The following is a 15658-nucleotide window of genomic DNA, read 5'->3' on the forward strand; positions in this document are numbered from 1 at the left end:
CAAATCCCTTATGATTATACAGTGGAAGTGAGAAATAGATTTAAGGGCCTAGATATGATAGATAGAGTGCCTAATGAACTATGGAATGAGGTTCGTGACATTGTACAGGAGACAGGGATCAAGACCATCCCCATGGAAAAGAAATGAAAAAAAGCAAAATGGCTGTCTGGGGAGGCCTTACAAATAGCTGTGAAAAGAAGAGAAGTGAAAAGTCAAGGAGAAAAGGAAAGATATAAGCATCTGAATGCAGAGGTCCAAAGAATAGCAAGAAGAGATAAGAAAGCCTTCTTCAGTGATCAATGCAAAGAAATCAAGGAAAACAACAGAATGGGAAAGACTAGAGATCTCTTCAAGAAAATTAGAGATACCAAGGGAACATTTCATGCAAAGATGGGCTCTGAGAGAAATGGTATGGACCTAACAGAAGCAGAAGATATTAAGAATAAGTGGCAAGAATACACAGAAGAACTGTACAAAAAGGATCTTCATGACCCGGATAATCACGATGGTGTGATCACTCACCTAGAGCCAGACATCTTGGAATGTGAAGTCAAGTGGGCCTTAGAAAGCATCACTACAAACAAAGCTAGTGGAGGTGATGGAATTCCAGTAGAGCTATTTCAAATCCTAAAAGATAATGCTGTGAAAGTGCTGCACTCAATATGCCAGCAAATTTGGAAAACTCAACAGTGGCCACAGGACTGGAAAAGGTCAGTTTTCATTCCAACCCCAAAGAAAGGCAATGCCAAAGAATGCTCAAACTACCTCACAATTGCACTCATCTCACACGCTAGTAAAGCAATGCTCAAAATTCTCCAAGCCAGGCTTCAGCAATATGTGAAGCGTGAACTTCCTGATGTTCAAGCTGATTTTAGAAAAGGCAGAGGAACCAGAGATCAAATTGCCAACATCCACTGGATCATGGAAAAAGCAAGAGAGTTCCAGAAAAACATCTATTTTTTTGCCCAGGAAACCAGAAATAAGATTACGTGGGTAGCAAAATCAAGCAATGGACTTCCAGCCTTGAAGATTATCTGATCGAAACCCTCCATTTATAAATGAGGAAACAGAGAACAGGAATGGTTAAAATAGTAACCAGTGGTCTCCTATTTCCAAAACTTTGGGGCTTTAAGTTTAGCTTGAACTTCTAAGTTAATCCATAGTCACCAGTGTCCTACCCTAGGCTAAAGACCTGGATTATAGGCAAAGCAGAAAACAGCTGAGAGATGTTGATATCTCAACTTTTACTACTAGCTCTTGGATGGTGTGAGGTCTGACATCAGAAAGACCTGAATTTCTACCTGTGAGTCCATGAGCAAATTATTCAACCCAGAGTCTTCACTTATTATTCAAGAAATAAGAATCCTGCTACCTAAATACAGTCATATAAAGTGCTAGACTTGCAGCGAACACTCAGTATATAGGTTGCATTCTCATGGGTTTGTTTCCCAAATCTGTGCTCCCCACTCTCACTAGGGACCTAAAAATGCATCCAGCACTGGAACTAGGGTAGTCCTAATATGTGTTTACCTGATCTCCTGCCATTTTAGAACTTTGTACATGTCAACAGGCGTTTCTAGGAAATAAGGTATTTACCAAAAACGTCTATTGATTACTTTAGCTCAAGTCCTATGTGATGTAATGTTGAAAAAACAAGTAGATGGACATGACTCATTTTAAAATCCAGTATTCATTAATGAATGCTACTTATCAGAAACGCTTCTTCATTATCATGAATTTCTGTAATTTTTTCACGGTTATAGTGGCCTGGGGAAAATATTCACCAGAAGAAGTTTAATTATTAATAGTAATTACTCAGAAAGAATATAAAAGGATTATTCAGTTCTCTCGAGTGATAGAGTACCTTCTATAAAGTTTATCTGAAATAATGAAGACTGTTAGATCCATATCTTTTCTTATTTTCTTCAGCTACATTAAATGTCAGACTCTTCAGAGAAGTTTACTAGATGCAGGTAGGGAATTCTATTTATAACCTATACATCCTTGTGCCAGGAGGTGAGACGTCATGACAAAACTTCATAGACAGAAAAAAAGAATTAATATATTGGGGAAACACAAGCAGAAAACACACACGGGGAAACACATACATTTTACTTCCAGTCTAGACGAGAGAATGATATATTTCGAACTTGCATTTAAAATTGGATAAATTATTTTAGATTGAGCAATAGTGTTTATAGACTAATATCATGAGCTACATTATTCAGCACCTACTATGTGCCAGCCACTGTGCTCATTGCTTCACATATAGGCTTTCATTTAATCCTAACCACTATCCAGTGTAGTAAAAGTGATTAACATTTGATTGATAAAGACGCAAAAACCCTGAGTGCTTAAGTTAGTTTCTCAAGGCCATATTCAGTATCAGAGCTAGAGGCTGAACTCAGAATAACTGTCTCCAAAGCCTTTCCTTGTTAATATTGCTAATGATATGGTTTCTTTATTAAATAGATAGTGGCTAAACTCTTTAGACTTAGCGACTGAACAATAGCAAACTCTTCAGAAGCTATTGGTATAAGAAGGAAGACATGTTTTCAATAGAGAGCATGTGTATGTGTACACGGTGAGCGAAAGTGATGAAGATGTTGACTGAATCCTAGTTGTATAAGATATTGTCTTTGCCACATTAAGACTAGCAAAGTAGTAATGTTTATATTGTTGTTCCTAATGCCAGCATTTGATTTTCTTAGTGTTCTTTGGGTGAGCTAGTAACTTCTAGTAAGAGTTATTTAATTAAAAAGTCAAGTTTAGTTAACTCAGAAGTGTCAATACAGATATGTGTAACATTTGTTGGCCAATGACAGATAAGAATATATATTTGACAGATTTCAACTACACGATGTTTTGGACTAGAAATAAATCATTCACAGAATACGGCTTAAATACAAGAAATGTTCTCAGTTGCTCAGTCATGTCCAACTCTTCGTGGCCCCATGGACTGAAGCCCGCCAGAATCCTTTGCTCATGGGATTCTCCTGGCAAGAATACCAGAGTGCGTTGCCATGCCCTCCTCCCGAGGATCTTCCTGACCCAGGGATTGATCCACGTCTCTTACATCTCCTGAATTGCAGGCAGATTCTTCACTGCCACAGACACCTGGGAAGCCCAAATACAAGAAGATATATATTCTTATAAAATTTATCCTGATTTATGATGTAAACAAAAACAGATCTGGAAATTTATGAGTGAATAAATGCAGGTTTGAATTGTAAAGAGGGTATTTCAACTTGGAAAATTTCCTCTTTTGCAAATAGAAATCTCATTTTCTTTTTCCAGCCATGCAGCAAACAAATGGCCAGAATTATCTAGAGGAGAACTTGAAAGCTGTGTGAGTTTTATTATCAAAATTTTTAATTGAAATTTACACTCATATTATTTTGTAGGGGAGTAGGGCAGTGATATAACAAGACTAATGGAGGAAAGAGGTTTGATTGGCTTCAACATTCACACAAGTGTTCTGTTTCAGCACTAACATTATGGTTGCACAGTTTCTTCAGAAACTGACTTATGAAGAAGTACGAATCATAGTTCAAGAGTTGCTAGATCTCACAGAAAAGTGCAAGAGCCTCAAGTCACATGAATTACCGTCAGAATCCTGTCACCAGTTGGTAGGTGAATCATGTTCTGCCTTTTCCTCTCTATTTAAAAAAAACTAAAACTAAAACTAAATTGCAAGTGAAAGATGTTGCTATGGGATGGGTTGATTGATCAAGCAAGCGATTTTAAAGCAAAATATGTACATGAGTCACACTCAAGATATAATCTTTGCAGGTTTATGAACCTACAGTATATTAAGCTCATATCTAGGAGATCACATTCTGAGAACCAAAGGCTTGAGAAAATGAATTATGCCATAGAATGTCAGCTTGTTCATCTAAGTTGATTGCTCTTTCTCTGTCACGAGACTACTATTGTCTGACATCTCATATGAAGATTCCTGGGAAATTAAAATACTGATTTAAAAAAGTGTCTAAGAGAATATAAAAAAGAAGAAGAAAGTGAATATTATTATAGGTTTTTTTCCCACTTAGTAGAACATCTTGAAAATTACTATTGTCTTTTATAAAGTGTGTATCTTGTGATTATAAAAATTCTTTTTTGTTAAGCTTTTTATTGAATTTGTTGCGATATTGCTTTTGTTGTTTATGTTCTGTTTTTTTGGCTGTGAGGTATATGCGATGTTAACTCCCTGGCCAGGAATTGAACCCATACCCCATGCGTTGGAAGGTGAAGTTTCAACCACTGGACTACAAGAGAAGTCCCCAAAATTATTGATAAACATATCAACATAGTCTTATAATCTACATATTTTTGGATCAATTATTCTCATATCAACAATTTAAATACAAATAGTTTTCTTTACTTGTAGGTTTTTTCCACTCTATCTTCTTGGGCTAAAACCTATCTATTTTTTATTAGAATCTAAGTAGTCGTAGGAAAGGGCTTCTCAGGTGGTGCTAGTAGTGAAAGGACTGCCTGCCAGTGCACCAGACATGAGTTCGATCCCTGGGTCAGGAGGATCCCCTGGGGGAGGGCACGGCACCCCACTCCAGTGTTCTTGCCTGGAGAATCCCATGCACAGAGGAGCCTGGAGGGCTACAGTCCAAGTGTTTGCAGAGTTGGACGCGACTGAAGCGACTTAGCAGGGCACACACACAGTCATAGAAAAATCATTAGCCTTATTAGAAACACACTTTACATGAAATACTTCTGCACTTGTTGTACAGTGATTTCTTCTTATTTCTACTTCAAGAGATGACCTTTTTCTGACTTTATCCCCTAAATCTGGAATGTCATTTGAGGTTTACAGCATCCCACACATTTACTGCCATCCAAAGGCATTTGAAAACTGAATCATTGCATTTCTGTTAGAATATTTGACACTGAATACGCATTGCCTTAGAGCTCAATTTTTAAAATAAGTCCCCATGGAAACCAACTAAAGGCCATCACGAAACAAGGAAAGCAAGCCATCACATATTTCTTGGTGGATAATTCTTATTAAAAATTCCTTGATTTCTTTAGGCCCTGGCCATTTTGGCTTACGCTTATTTTAATACCTCTCAGCTGTATGAAAATGAAACACTTATATAAGTAGGGAGAGAACGATAAATTCTATTTGGCCAAATGTCTAGCACATGAGACTTAACAATCTTTTAAAAGACTTTTGCTCAAAAGAGCTATGCCCAAGGACTATTGGATACGGAGTATAAGGTTATACACTCAGCTGCCTTTTCTTTATAATTCCTGAACTTTTTTATGGTTAGGAGTATGGACCATACGTGCCTTCCCTCATGTTATTATTTCCTTCTACAGATGACTACCTTCCTAGAGCATATTTGTAATAACGAAGGAATGGCTGACAAGTGTGTATTTTCTGACTGTTGCAATATAAATAAGACAGCAAGACATAAGTGTTTCCTATTACACAAAAAGGATGATGCAGGTTACAGTGAAATATTCCAGATTTCAAATCCTGAGCAGATCTGTGAGATGGACAAAGAGAATCAAGTGCCCGTGAAAGACCAGTAAGTCACCTTTCCTTGCCAGGTCTTTGAAAAAGTATTTTCTAATTTTGAAGAGAGATTTTTAGATAAAGCCTCTGAGTACACAATGCTTTATTATATAAAAATAAAGTAAAAATTTGAGCTACAATTTATTTTTTTCCTTCAGAATGACAATGGTCTTAGCGAACCCTGGAGGGCATGAAAATGCCTGTCATCAAACACTAAAAATGACTAGGATCTGTAAAGGACCCATCTCCTTAAGGGTTGGATTCATCAGACCAGTAGCAAATGATGTTGAAAACTACGATCTAGTAGGCAAAGCATAACAGGCAGAGTATTGGGAACAGAGTGCAGGTAACAGCTTAGGCAAGGGGCCAGTACAGGTTCACCAAGGTATAACAGGAGGGATATGTGACAGGCATAGACTCTGTCACTGGGAACCTAGGAATAAACAATAACGGTAGATTGGACAGAGATCAGTTTCTACTCAAGAACTCTGATTCTATAATTCTTGCCTACAGTGGATAGCATTATAGCCCATGGGTAGGTGTGCTCATATTTTGGTTTCTTAGTTAGCATAGATGTCTATCCTTAGAGACTTACAAGCAAGTAGCTGGGGTTCAGAGGCAGGAAACAAATACCGAGAGACAAAAATGACAGGAGAAATGCAAAGCTTCAGTTCTCAAGGAATGCAGCTCTGGTCATTTGGTCAAGACAGACAGACACCAGGAATAAAGGAAGCATCTGAGTGCTGGATATAGTGCAAGAAGCATGGTGCTGATTCTATCATTCATAATTTCAGATTTTAGAAATTAAACTCTGCACCAGAAATGAGTGAACAGACCTGGTGACTTGATGCTGAACAATGTAAACATCTTTAATTCAACCATCCAGAGGCAGAAACCCCCCATGAGTTACTGAGCCTTCAAGAAGAACTTAAATGGCCCACTCACTTAGGGTGAAAGGACTAAGGGACAGCGGGTTGGACAGGTTCTTACTTGCCTAACGTGAGGGGTAACCAAATAAGAAACTAAATATGAGCTTGGTTAGCTATTTACTAGCCATTCGAGGTGAAAGTTATAAAATCAGGTTTGGGTTGAACATTCAGAGATTATAAAACCTAACTAACACTCAGGCAGTGAATCTAATCTCTTCTTGAACATTTACAATTAAATCAGTTACTGTTGTTGTTTAGCCAATAAGTCGTGTCTGACTCTTGGCAACACCATGGCCTGTAGCCCTCTAGACTCCTCTGTCCATGGGATTTTCCAGGCAAGAGTACTGGAGTGAGCTGCCATTTCCTTCTCCAAAGTCAGTATTGAGGAGTTATTTTATATGCTAATTTAACTTAGGTGCATGCTGCTGCTAAGTCGCTTCAGTCGTGTCTACAGCTATACATATTCAAGGGAAAATAATTTTCTGATTACTTGCTTTATATTATAAGCCAACAACTTTATTTAATTCTCAAAGAAACGGTAACTTATATCAAAGCTGGAGAAAAGTCAGCTATTATGGTCTTATCAAAAGATAGTATATTGAACATGTATACCTTCTTGTACATTTGGATTATGTAAGGAGTTTTCAAAAACAGTTGTGATCATGGTAAAATTTTATTATATATCTTACTTTAGTACCCAACTTCCAACTAAGTGTGACTCTGTGTTACTTTACAATGGGACTTTCTATTATATTTTTAAATGGTTCTGATTATTAGAAAGTTTTTTCTTCATACGAAGTTCAACTTTGCCTTTGGAGGTTTGTACTGAAAATTCTTGAAAGGAACTCAGTTCAGTTCAGTTCAGTCGCTCAGTCGTGTCCGACTCTGCAACCCCATGATTCGAAGCATGCCAGGCCACCCTGTCCATCACCAACTCCTGGAGTTTACTCAAACTCATGTCCATCGAGTTGGCGATGCCATCCAGCCATCTCATCCTCTGTTGTCCGCCTCTCTTCCTGCCCCCAATCCCTCCCAGCATCAGTCTTTTCCAATGAGTCAGCTCTTCGCATGATGTGGCCAAAGTACTGGAGTTTCATCTTTAACATCAGTACTTCCAAAGAACACCCAGGACTAATCTCCTTCAGAATGGACTGGTTGAATCTCCTTGCAGTCCAAGGGACTCTCGAGAGTCTTCTCCAACACCACAGTTCAAAAGCATCAATTCTTCAGTGCTCAGCTTTCTTCACAGTCCAACTCTCACATACATACATGACCAATGGAAAAACCATAGCCTTGACTAGATGAACCTTTGTTGGCAAAGTAATGTCTCTGCTTTTGAATATGCTATCTAGGTTGGTCATAACTTTCCTTCCAAGGAGTAAGTGTCTTTTAATTTTATGGCTGCAATCACCATCTGCAGTGATTTTGGAGCCCCCCAAAATAAAGTCTGACACTGTTTCCACTGTTTCCCCATCTATTTGCCATGAAGTGATGGGACCGGATGCCATGATCTTCGTTTTCTGAATGTTGAGCTTTAAGCCAACTTTTTCACTCTCCTCTTTCACTTTCATCAAGAGGCTTTTTAGTCCCTCTTCACTTTCTGCCGTAAGGGTGGTATCATCTGCATATCTGAAGTTATTGATATTTCTCCCAGAAATCTTGATTCCAGCCTGTGCTTCTTCCAGCCCAGCATTTCTCATGATGTACTCTGCATAGAAGTTAAATAAGCAGGGTGACAATATACAGCCCTGACATACTCCTTTACCTATTTGGAACCAGTCTGTTGTTCCATATCCAGTTCTAACTGTTGCTTCCTGACCTGCATACAGATTTCTCAGGAGGCAGGTTAGGTGGTCTGGTATTCCCATCTCTTTCAGAATTTTCCACAGTTTATTGTGATCCACACAGTCAAAGGCTTTGGCATAGTCAATAAAGCAGAAATAGATGTTTTTCTGGAACCCTCTTGCTTTTTCCATGATCCAGCGGATGTTGGGAATTTGATCTCTGGTTCCTCTGCCTTTTCTAAAACTAGCTTGAACATTAGGAAGTTCACGGTTCACGTATTGCTGAAGCCTGGCTTGGAGAATTTTGAGCATTAATTTAACTAGAGTGTGAGATGAGTGCAATTGTGCGGTAGTTTGAGCATTCTTTGGCATTGTCTTTCTTTGGGATTGGAATGAAAACTGACCTTTTCCAGTCCTGTGGCCACTGCTGAGTTTTCCAAAATTTGCTGGCATATTGAGTGCAGCACTTTCATAGCATCATCTTTTAGGATTTGAAATAGCTCAGCTGTAATTCCATCACCTCCACTAGCTTTTTTCATAGTGATGATTTCTAAGGCCCACTTGACTTCACACTCCAGGATGTCTGGTTCTAGGTGAGTGATCACAACATCGTGATTATCTGGGTCATGAAGATCTTTCTTAGTTTAGCTTAGTACCCAATAGAAAGCAAAGATACTGAATGACTCTACTGAGATTTCCTATTGGCCAAGAATTTTGCCTTTTTTTGAAAGGCAGTTATATCTTAATAATATAAATTCTGCTTTATTTCCCCCTACAAGTTATGTTTAAGAAACCTTGCTGAAATGAAACAAGTCTGTTGATTAAACTCTCAAGAGTAAGTAGGTTGAGTCTGGGGTGAAGGTTGTGGGGAGAACACCATTTTTTCTCCTTTCACTTAAGTTGTTGTTTAGTCGCTAAGTTGTGAATGACTCTTTTGTGACTCCATAGGCTGAACCTCACCAGGCTCCTCTGTCCATGGGATTTCTCAGACAAGAATACTGGAGTGGGTAGCCATTCCCCTCCCTAGGGGATCTTCCTGACCCAGTGATCAAACCCACATCCCCTACATTGTAGGCAGATTCTTTATCACTGAGCCACCTGGGAAGCCCCCTTTGAATATACTATCCCTGAAAGTAAATAAAGCCTGACTATACTTTCATTTTGGCTTTTGTCTTAATTAGCTGCCCTGGCACTTGGCCTCTCGGCCTTCTCCAGCTCAGCTCAGCTCAGCTCCTGACAACTTTCCTTTAAGAAGTAACTCAGAAATGAAAGTTGCTTCTATTTTGGAGCTATACCACCTGGAGCATGTGTTTCAAAGTTTACTTCAAAAAAGAAAAAGAACAAAAAACTGTGCAAAGTAATTAACAGCCAAGCCTAGAAGTGGTATATGGCATGTTTATTCAATTGATTAGAACTCAGTTACATGTTCTCACCTAACTGCAAGGGAGGCTTGAAAAGAAACTTTCCTGTGATTATAAGAGAAAATGGATTTGTTTGAGCCTTAAGCCGGTTTTTGTCTGCAATGTCAACCTTCACTGGGTATTTGCGTGTGGGAGGAGGGGTGGGGAGTAAGTAATTTGAGCACGCTTTTGGAATAGTGTGAGGAGATATGACGATAAGTGAAAGGCAGGCCTGGTGCCCAGGCTCCATAGTGAGTGTAAAGAATGAATTTGAGAGGGACTTCCCTGATGGTCTGGGGTTTCCAGGTGGTGCTAGAGGTAAAGAACCTGCCTGCCAATGCAGAAGATATGAGACATGGGTTCTGTTCCTGGGTCAGGAAGATTCCCTGGAGAAGGGCATGGCAATCCACTCCAGTGTTCTTGCCTGGAGAATCCCATGGACAGAGGAGCCTGGTGGGCTACAGTCCACAGGGATGCAGAGTCGGACACGACTGAAGTGGCTTAGCAAGCACACAAGCACTATGTGGTGATTGGCTTGACAGCATTATTAACTCGGTGGACATGTTTTGAGTAAACTCCAGGAGATAGTGGAGGGCAGAGGAGCCTGGCATGCTATAATTCATGAGGTCCCAAAGAGTTGGACCTGACTTAGCAGCTGAACAATGACAACAATCACAATAGAAACTGTGATTTCTTTGATAGAGTTTCCCATTCTTCATGAGACTTCCAGGATGATCTGAGTTCGTTTGTTACAAATATTTCTACTTAGCAAGAACTTAATAAAACACTATCTGAAGCTCTGGCTTCAACCAAACACAAGAGGTACAGATTTTAAAAATGTGAATTCTCCCAAATTTAGAGCTTTATTCCATCTTAAAAACCAACCACTCATTAAAATAGCATGAGTTGATGCTAGGGAAGAGAATAGGTCTTATCCACCTCCTGGACTGTCAGATGTCACTAACTGTAACATTATTAACAGTGACTAATTACATTGCCTGGATTAATTCATTATTACTCTGATTTGGCTTTCAATAAAAAAAACCTTTATAACTAAAAAAAAAAAAAAAAAAGACTCTGAACTCCCAATGCAGTGGGCACTGGTTCAATTCCTGTTGGGGAACTAAGATCCCACATTTTACAAAATGTGACCTAAAAAATGTAAGAAGAAAGATAAAAGAATGAATTTGAGAAGCAAATTAATACTCAGATTTAGTCATAAACCCAAATATTGAGTGACACACCTTGGAGGACAATGGCATAAACTTTCGTAGTCTAGAAAGAACTTACAGATGATCTTGAAAGATTCCTCTTCATCCACCAATAACTTCTAAATTTAGTTCCCCTTTACCAGCTGTACTATCCTCCATTTACAATCAGTTTAGACTATTGAACTTTCTACTTTTACTACTTATATAAAAATGAACACTTTTAATTAGTGATTTCCTTTTCTCACTGGTCCAGAAGATACAGTGGATTACTTCTTGGGCACTGTCTAACCTCACAATGACCTGTCTGTTGTGAACCTTTGATACATTTAAGTGTAGTGGTATCCCATTTATGTCACCATGAAATTCTAGAAGTTTCAGGTCAACTAAGCTAAATGAATCATAAGATTTTAAGAAACAGTGTCAGAACATGTTCTTAAATTCCAAATTATATTATTCCATAATAATTCCATTATTATGACTTTGTATTTGTCAAATTATAGGTACATTTATGAAACTTCTAGGAAGCACCCATTCGTGTATGGACCCACTATTTTAACCATGTCTGTTTGCTATGAAACAGCTGTTCAGTCATGTTGCCAAGAAGAAAATAAGACTGAATGCTTCCAGACAAAGGTAAACTATTTCTATGTCAACTGTTATTTAGGAACTTATGCGAAGTGTGGACTGTAGACCAGCAGCATATGAATCACCTTGCAGCTTCTTAAAGATGCAGAATGAAGCTCTTCTCCAGACCTGCTCAATAAGACATCATTTTAACAAGATACTCAGGCCATTCATATAGTCCTCAAAATTTGAGAAGCATGATCCAGCACAAATATCACTTCATAATACATATTTAATACTTCAATTATTATTTCTGCATAGCAAAACACCCCAACATCTCTTTTTTCTCATATACCTTATTTAATAATTAATTAAATGGTGTCATTGACTTGGCTGGTTTGGACTTCCTCACAGTGTGGCAGCCCGAGGGCAGCTGGACTGCTAACATATGGACAGAGTCTCAAGAATGAGTATTCTTATGGATAAAGCAGAAGTTGTATGGCCTTTTATGACCAAGCCTCAAGATTTACCTTTATTAAACTCTATTGGCTGAAATACTACAAACCTTTGAAGGAGAAAGTAAATACACTGTAACAAAAGCTCGTTGTAAGAGGAACATGAGATAGAAAACTTTATTTTAGCTAACCCTGGAAAATACCATTAGCCACACATTTAATTTTAACCATATGGCCTTTTTTCCTTAGTTGAATAGACATAAATAAGTGATTAGTTCCATGATAAAAGAACTTTTTAATGTATGCTCATTAAAGGTTCTGGATACCAACATAAAATAACTGTCTTAAGAAGGCACACTGGATGGATTTTTCGAAGGTCACGCTGAAATGAATAGTAGTTTGATAATCAATGCAGTAACACCGTTTTCTTGCTGTTTTCTTTGATCTCTTCAATGAACATTTCTCTCATAATCCTCTCAACCCCTATTTCTCTATTCCTTTAACTATGTTTCTCCTATTGAGCTCCTCATCTTCTACCTTGTGTAAGAAATTAAATGATGTATCTAAAGAGTCTCTAGCATATACTAAGTATGCAATAATCATAGTTATCTTTAAAGCTACACACACACACAGACACACACACACGTATATTTCTTTTTTTTTTTATTCTGCTGTCTTTTATTTTTTTATATAGTTTTTTATTTTTTAAGTTTTAAAATCTTTAATTCTTACATGCATTCCCAAACATGAACCCCCCTCCCACCTCCCTCCCCACAACATCTCTCTGGGTCATCCCCATGCACCAGCCCCAAGCATGCTGCACCCTGCGTCAGACATAGACTGGCGATTCAATTCTTACATGATAGTATACATGTTAGAATGCCATTCTCCCAAATCATCCCACCCTCTCCCTCTCCCTCTGAGTCCAAAAGTCCGTTATACACATCTGTGTCTTTTTTCCTGTCTTGCATACAGGGTCGTCATTGCCATCTTCCTAAATTCCGTATATATGTGTTAGTATACTGTATTGGTGTTTTTCTTTCTGGCTTACTTCACTCTGTATAATTGGCTCCAGTTTCATCCATCTCATCAGAACTGATTCAAATGAATTCTTTTTAACGGCTGAGTAATACTCCATTGTGTATATGTACCACAGCTTTCTTATCCATTCATCTGCTGATGGACATCTAGGTTGTTTCCATGTCCTGGCTATTATAAACAGTGCTGCGATGAACATTGGGGTACATGTGTCTCTTTCAATTCTGGTTTCCTCGGTGTGTATGCCCAGCAGTGGGATTGCTGGGTCATAAGGTAGTTCTATTTGCAATTTTTAAAGGAATCTCCACACTGTTCTCCATAGTGGCTGTACTAGTTTGCATTCCCACCAACAGTGTAGGAGGGTTCCCTTTTCTCCACACCCTCTCCAGCATTTATTGCTTGCAGATTTTTGGATCGCAGCCATTCTGACTGGTGTGAAGTGGTACCTCATTGTGGTTTTGATTTGCATTTCTCTAATAATGAGTGATGTTGAGCATCTTTTCATGTGTTTGTTAACCATCCGTATGTCTTCTTTGGAGAAATGTCTCTTTAGTTCTTTGGCCCATTTTTTGATTGGGTCGTTTATTTTTCTGGAATTGAGCTGCATAAGTTGCTTGCATATTTTTGAGATTAGTTGTTTGTCAGTTGCTTCATTTGCTATTATTTTCTCCCATTCAGAAGGCTGTCTTTTCACCTTGCTTATATTTTCCTTTGTTGTGCAGAAGCTTTTAATTTTAATTAGATCCCATTTGTTTATTTTTGCTTTTATTTCCAGAATTCCGGGAGGTGGATCATAGAGGATCCTGCTGTAATGTATGTCGGAGAGTGTTTTGCCTATGTTCTCCTCTAGGAGTTTTATAGTTTCTGATCTTACATTTAGATCTTTAATCCATTTTGAGTTTATTTTTGTGTGCGGTGTTAGAAAGGGATCTAGTTTCATTCTTTTACAAGTGGTTGACCAGTTTTCCCAGCACCACTTGTTAAAGAGATTGTCTTTACTCCGTTGTATATTCTTGCCTCCTTTGTCAAAGATAAGGTGTCCATATGTGTGTGGATTTATCTCTGGGCTTTCTATTTTGTTCCATTGATCTATATGTCTGTCTTTGTGCCAGTACCATACTGTCTTGATGACTGTGGCTTTGTAGTAGAGCCTGAAGTCAGGCAAGTTGATTCCTCCAGTTCCATTCTTCTTTCTCAAGATTGCTTTGGCTATTCGAGGTTTTTGTATTTCCATAAAAGTCTTTAAACGGTATTGAGTGGAGTTCCCTATGCTATCTATACACTAGGTCCTTATTAGTTATCTAATTTATATATAGTTAAGTCGCTCACTCAGTCGTGTCCAACTCTTTGTGACCCCGTGGACTGTAGCCCACCAGGCTCCTCCGTCCATGGGATTCTCCAGGCATGAATACTGGAGTGGGTTGCCATTTCCTTCTCCAGGGAATCTTCCTGACCCAGGGATCGAACCCAGGTCTCCCACATTGCAGGCAGACGCTTTAACCTCTGAGCCACCAGGAAAGTCCAGTTTATATATAGCAGTGTGTATACTTTGCCAACAAAGGTCCGTCTAGTCAAGGCTATGGTTTTTCCAGTGGTCATGTATGGATGTGAGAGTTGGACTGTGAAGAAAGCTGAGCACTGAAGAACTGATGCTTTTGAACTGTGGTGTTGGAGAAGACTCTTGAGAGTCCCTTGGACTGCAAGGAGATGCAACAGTCCATTCTGAAGGAGATCAGCCCTGGGATTTCTTTGGAAGGAATGATGCTAAAGCTGAAACTCCAGTACTTTGGCCATCTCATGCGAAGAGTTGACTCACTGGAAAAGACTCTGATGCTGGGAGGAATTGGGGGCAGGAGGAGAAGGGGACGACAGAGGATGAGATGGCTGGATGGAATCACTGACTCGATGGACGCGAATCTGAGTGAACTTTGGGAGTTGGTGATGGACAGGGAGGCCTGGTGTGCTGCGATTCATGGGGTCGAAAAGAGTCGGACACGACTGAGCAACTGAACTGAACTGAGTGTGTATATGTCAGTCCCAATCTCCCAATAAATATATCCCTCCCTTCTACTTTTCCTGTTGGTAGCCATAAGTTTTTTTTTCTATATCTATGACTCTATTTCTGTTTTATAAATAAATTCATTTGTACCACTAATTCAGATTACACATAAAAGTGATGTCATACATAAATCACAGCAGGATCCTCTATGATCCACCTCCCAGAATTCTGGAAATAAAAGCAAAAATAAACAAATGGGATCTAATTAAAATTAAAAGCTTCTGCACAACAAAGGAAAATATAAGCAAGGTGAAAAGACAGCCTTCTGAATGGGAGAAAATAATAGCAAATGAAGCAACTGACAAACAACTAATCTCAAAAATATACAAACAACTTCTGCAGCTCAATTCCAGAAAAATAAACGACCCAATCAAAAAATGGGCCAAAGAACTAAAGAGACATTTCTCCAAAGAAGACATACGGATGGTTAACAAACACATGAAAAGATGCTCAACATCACTCATTATTAGAGAAATGCAAATCAAAACCACAATGAGGTACCACTTCACACCAGTCAGAATGGCTGCGATCCAAAAATCTGCAAGCAATAAATGCTGGAGAGGGTGTGGAGAAAAGGGAACCCTCCTACACTGTTGGTGGGAATGCAAACTAGTACAGCCACTATGGAGAACAGTGTGGAGATTCCTTTAAAAATTGCAAATAGAACTACCTTATGACCCAG

General features: G+C 38.8%; 1 protein-coding gene across 1 annotated transcript in view; it reads left to right on the plus strand.

Annotated features, from left to right (window-relative positions):
* Positions 1881-15658, plus strand: part of LOC102177879 (alpha-fetoprotein) — a 49421-nt gene continuing 35643 nt past the window's right edge. The window contains exons 1-5 of the mRNA XM_018049567.1: positions 1881-1973; positions 3298-3349; positions 3488-3629; positions 5338-5549; positions 11361-11493. Coding sequence (XP_017905056.1) covers positions 1889-1973; positions 3298-3349; positions 3488-3629; positions 5338-5549; positions 11361-11493 — 624 coding nt within the window. The 5' untranslated portion in view covers positions 1881-1888. The remainder of the gene's footprint in view (positions 1974-3297; positions 3350-3487; positions 3630-5337; positions 5550-11360; positions 11494-15658) is intronic.

Source organism: Capra hircus, chromosome 6 (genome assembly GCF_001704415.2).
Source record: "Capra hircus breed San Clemente chromosome 6, ASM170441v1, whole genome shotgun sequence".
In the NCBI taxonomy this organism is placed as follows: Eukaryota; Metazoa; Chordata; class Mammalia; order Artiodactyla; family Bovidae; genus Capra; species Capra hircus.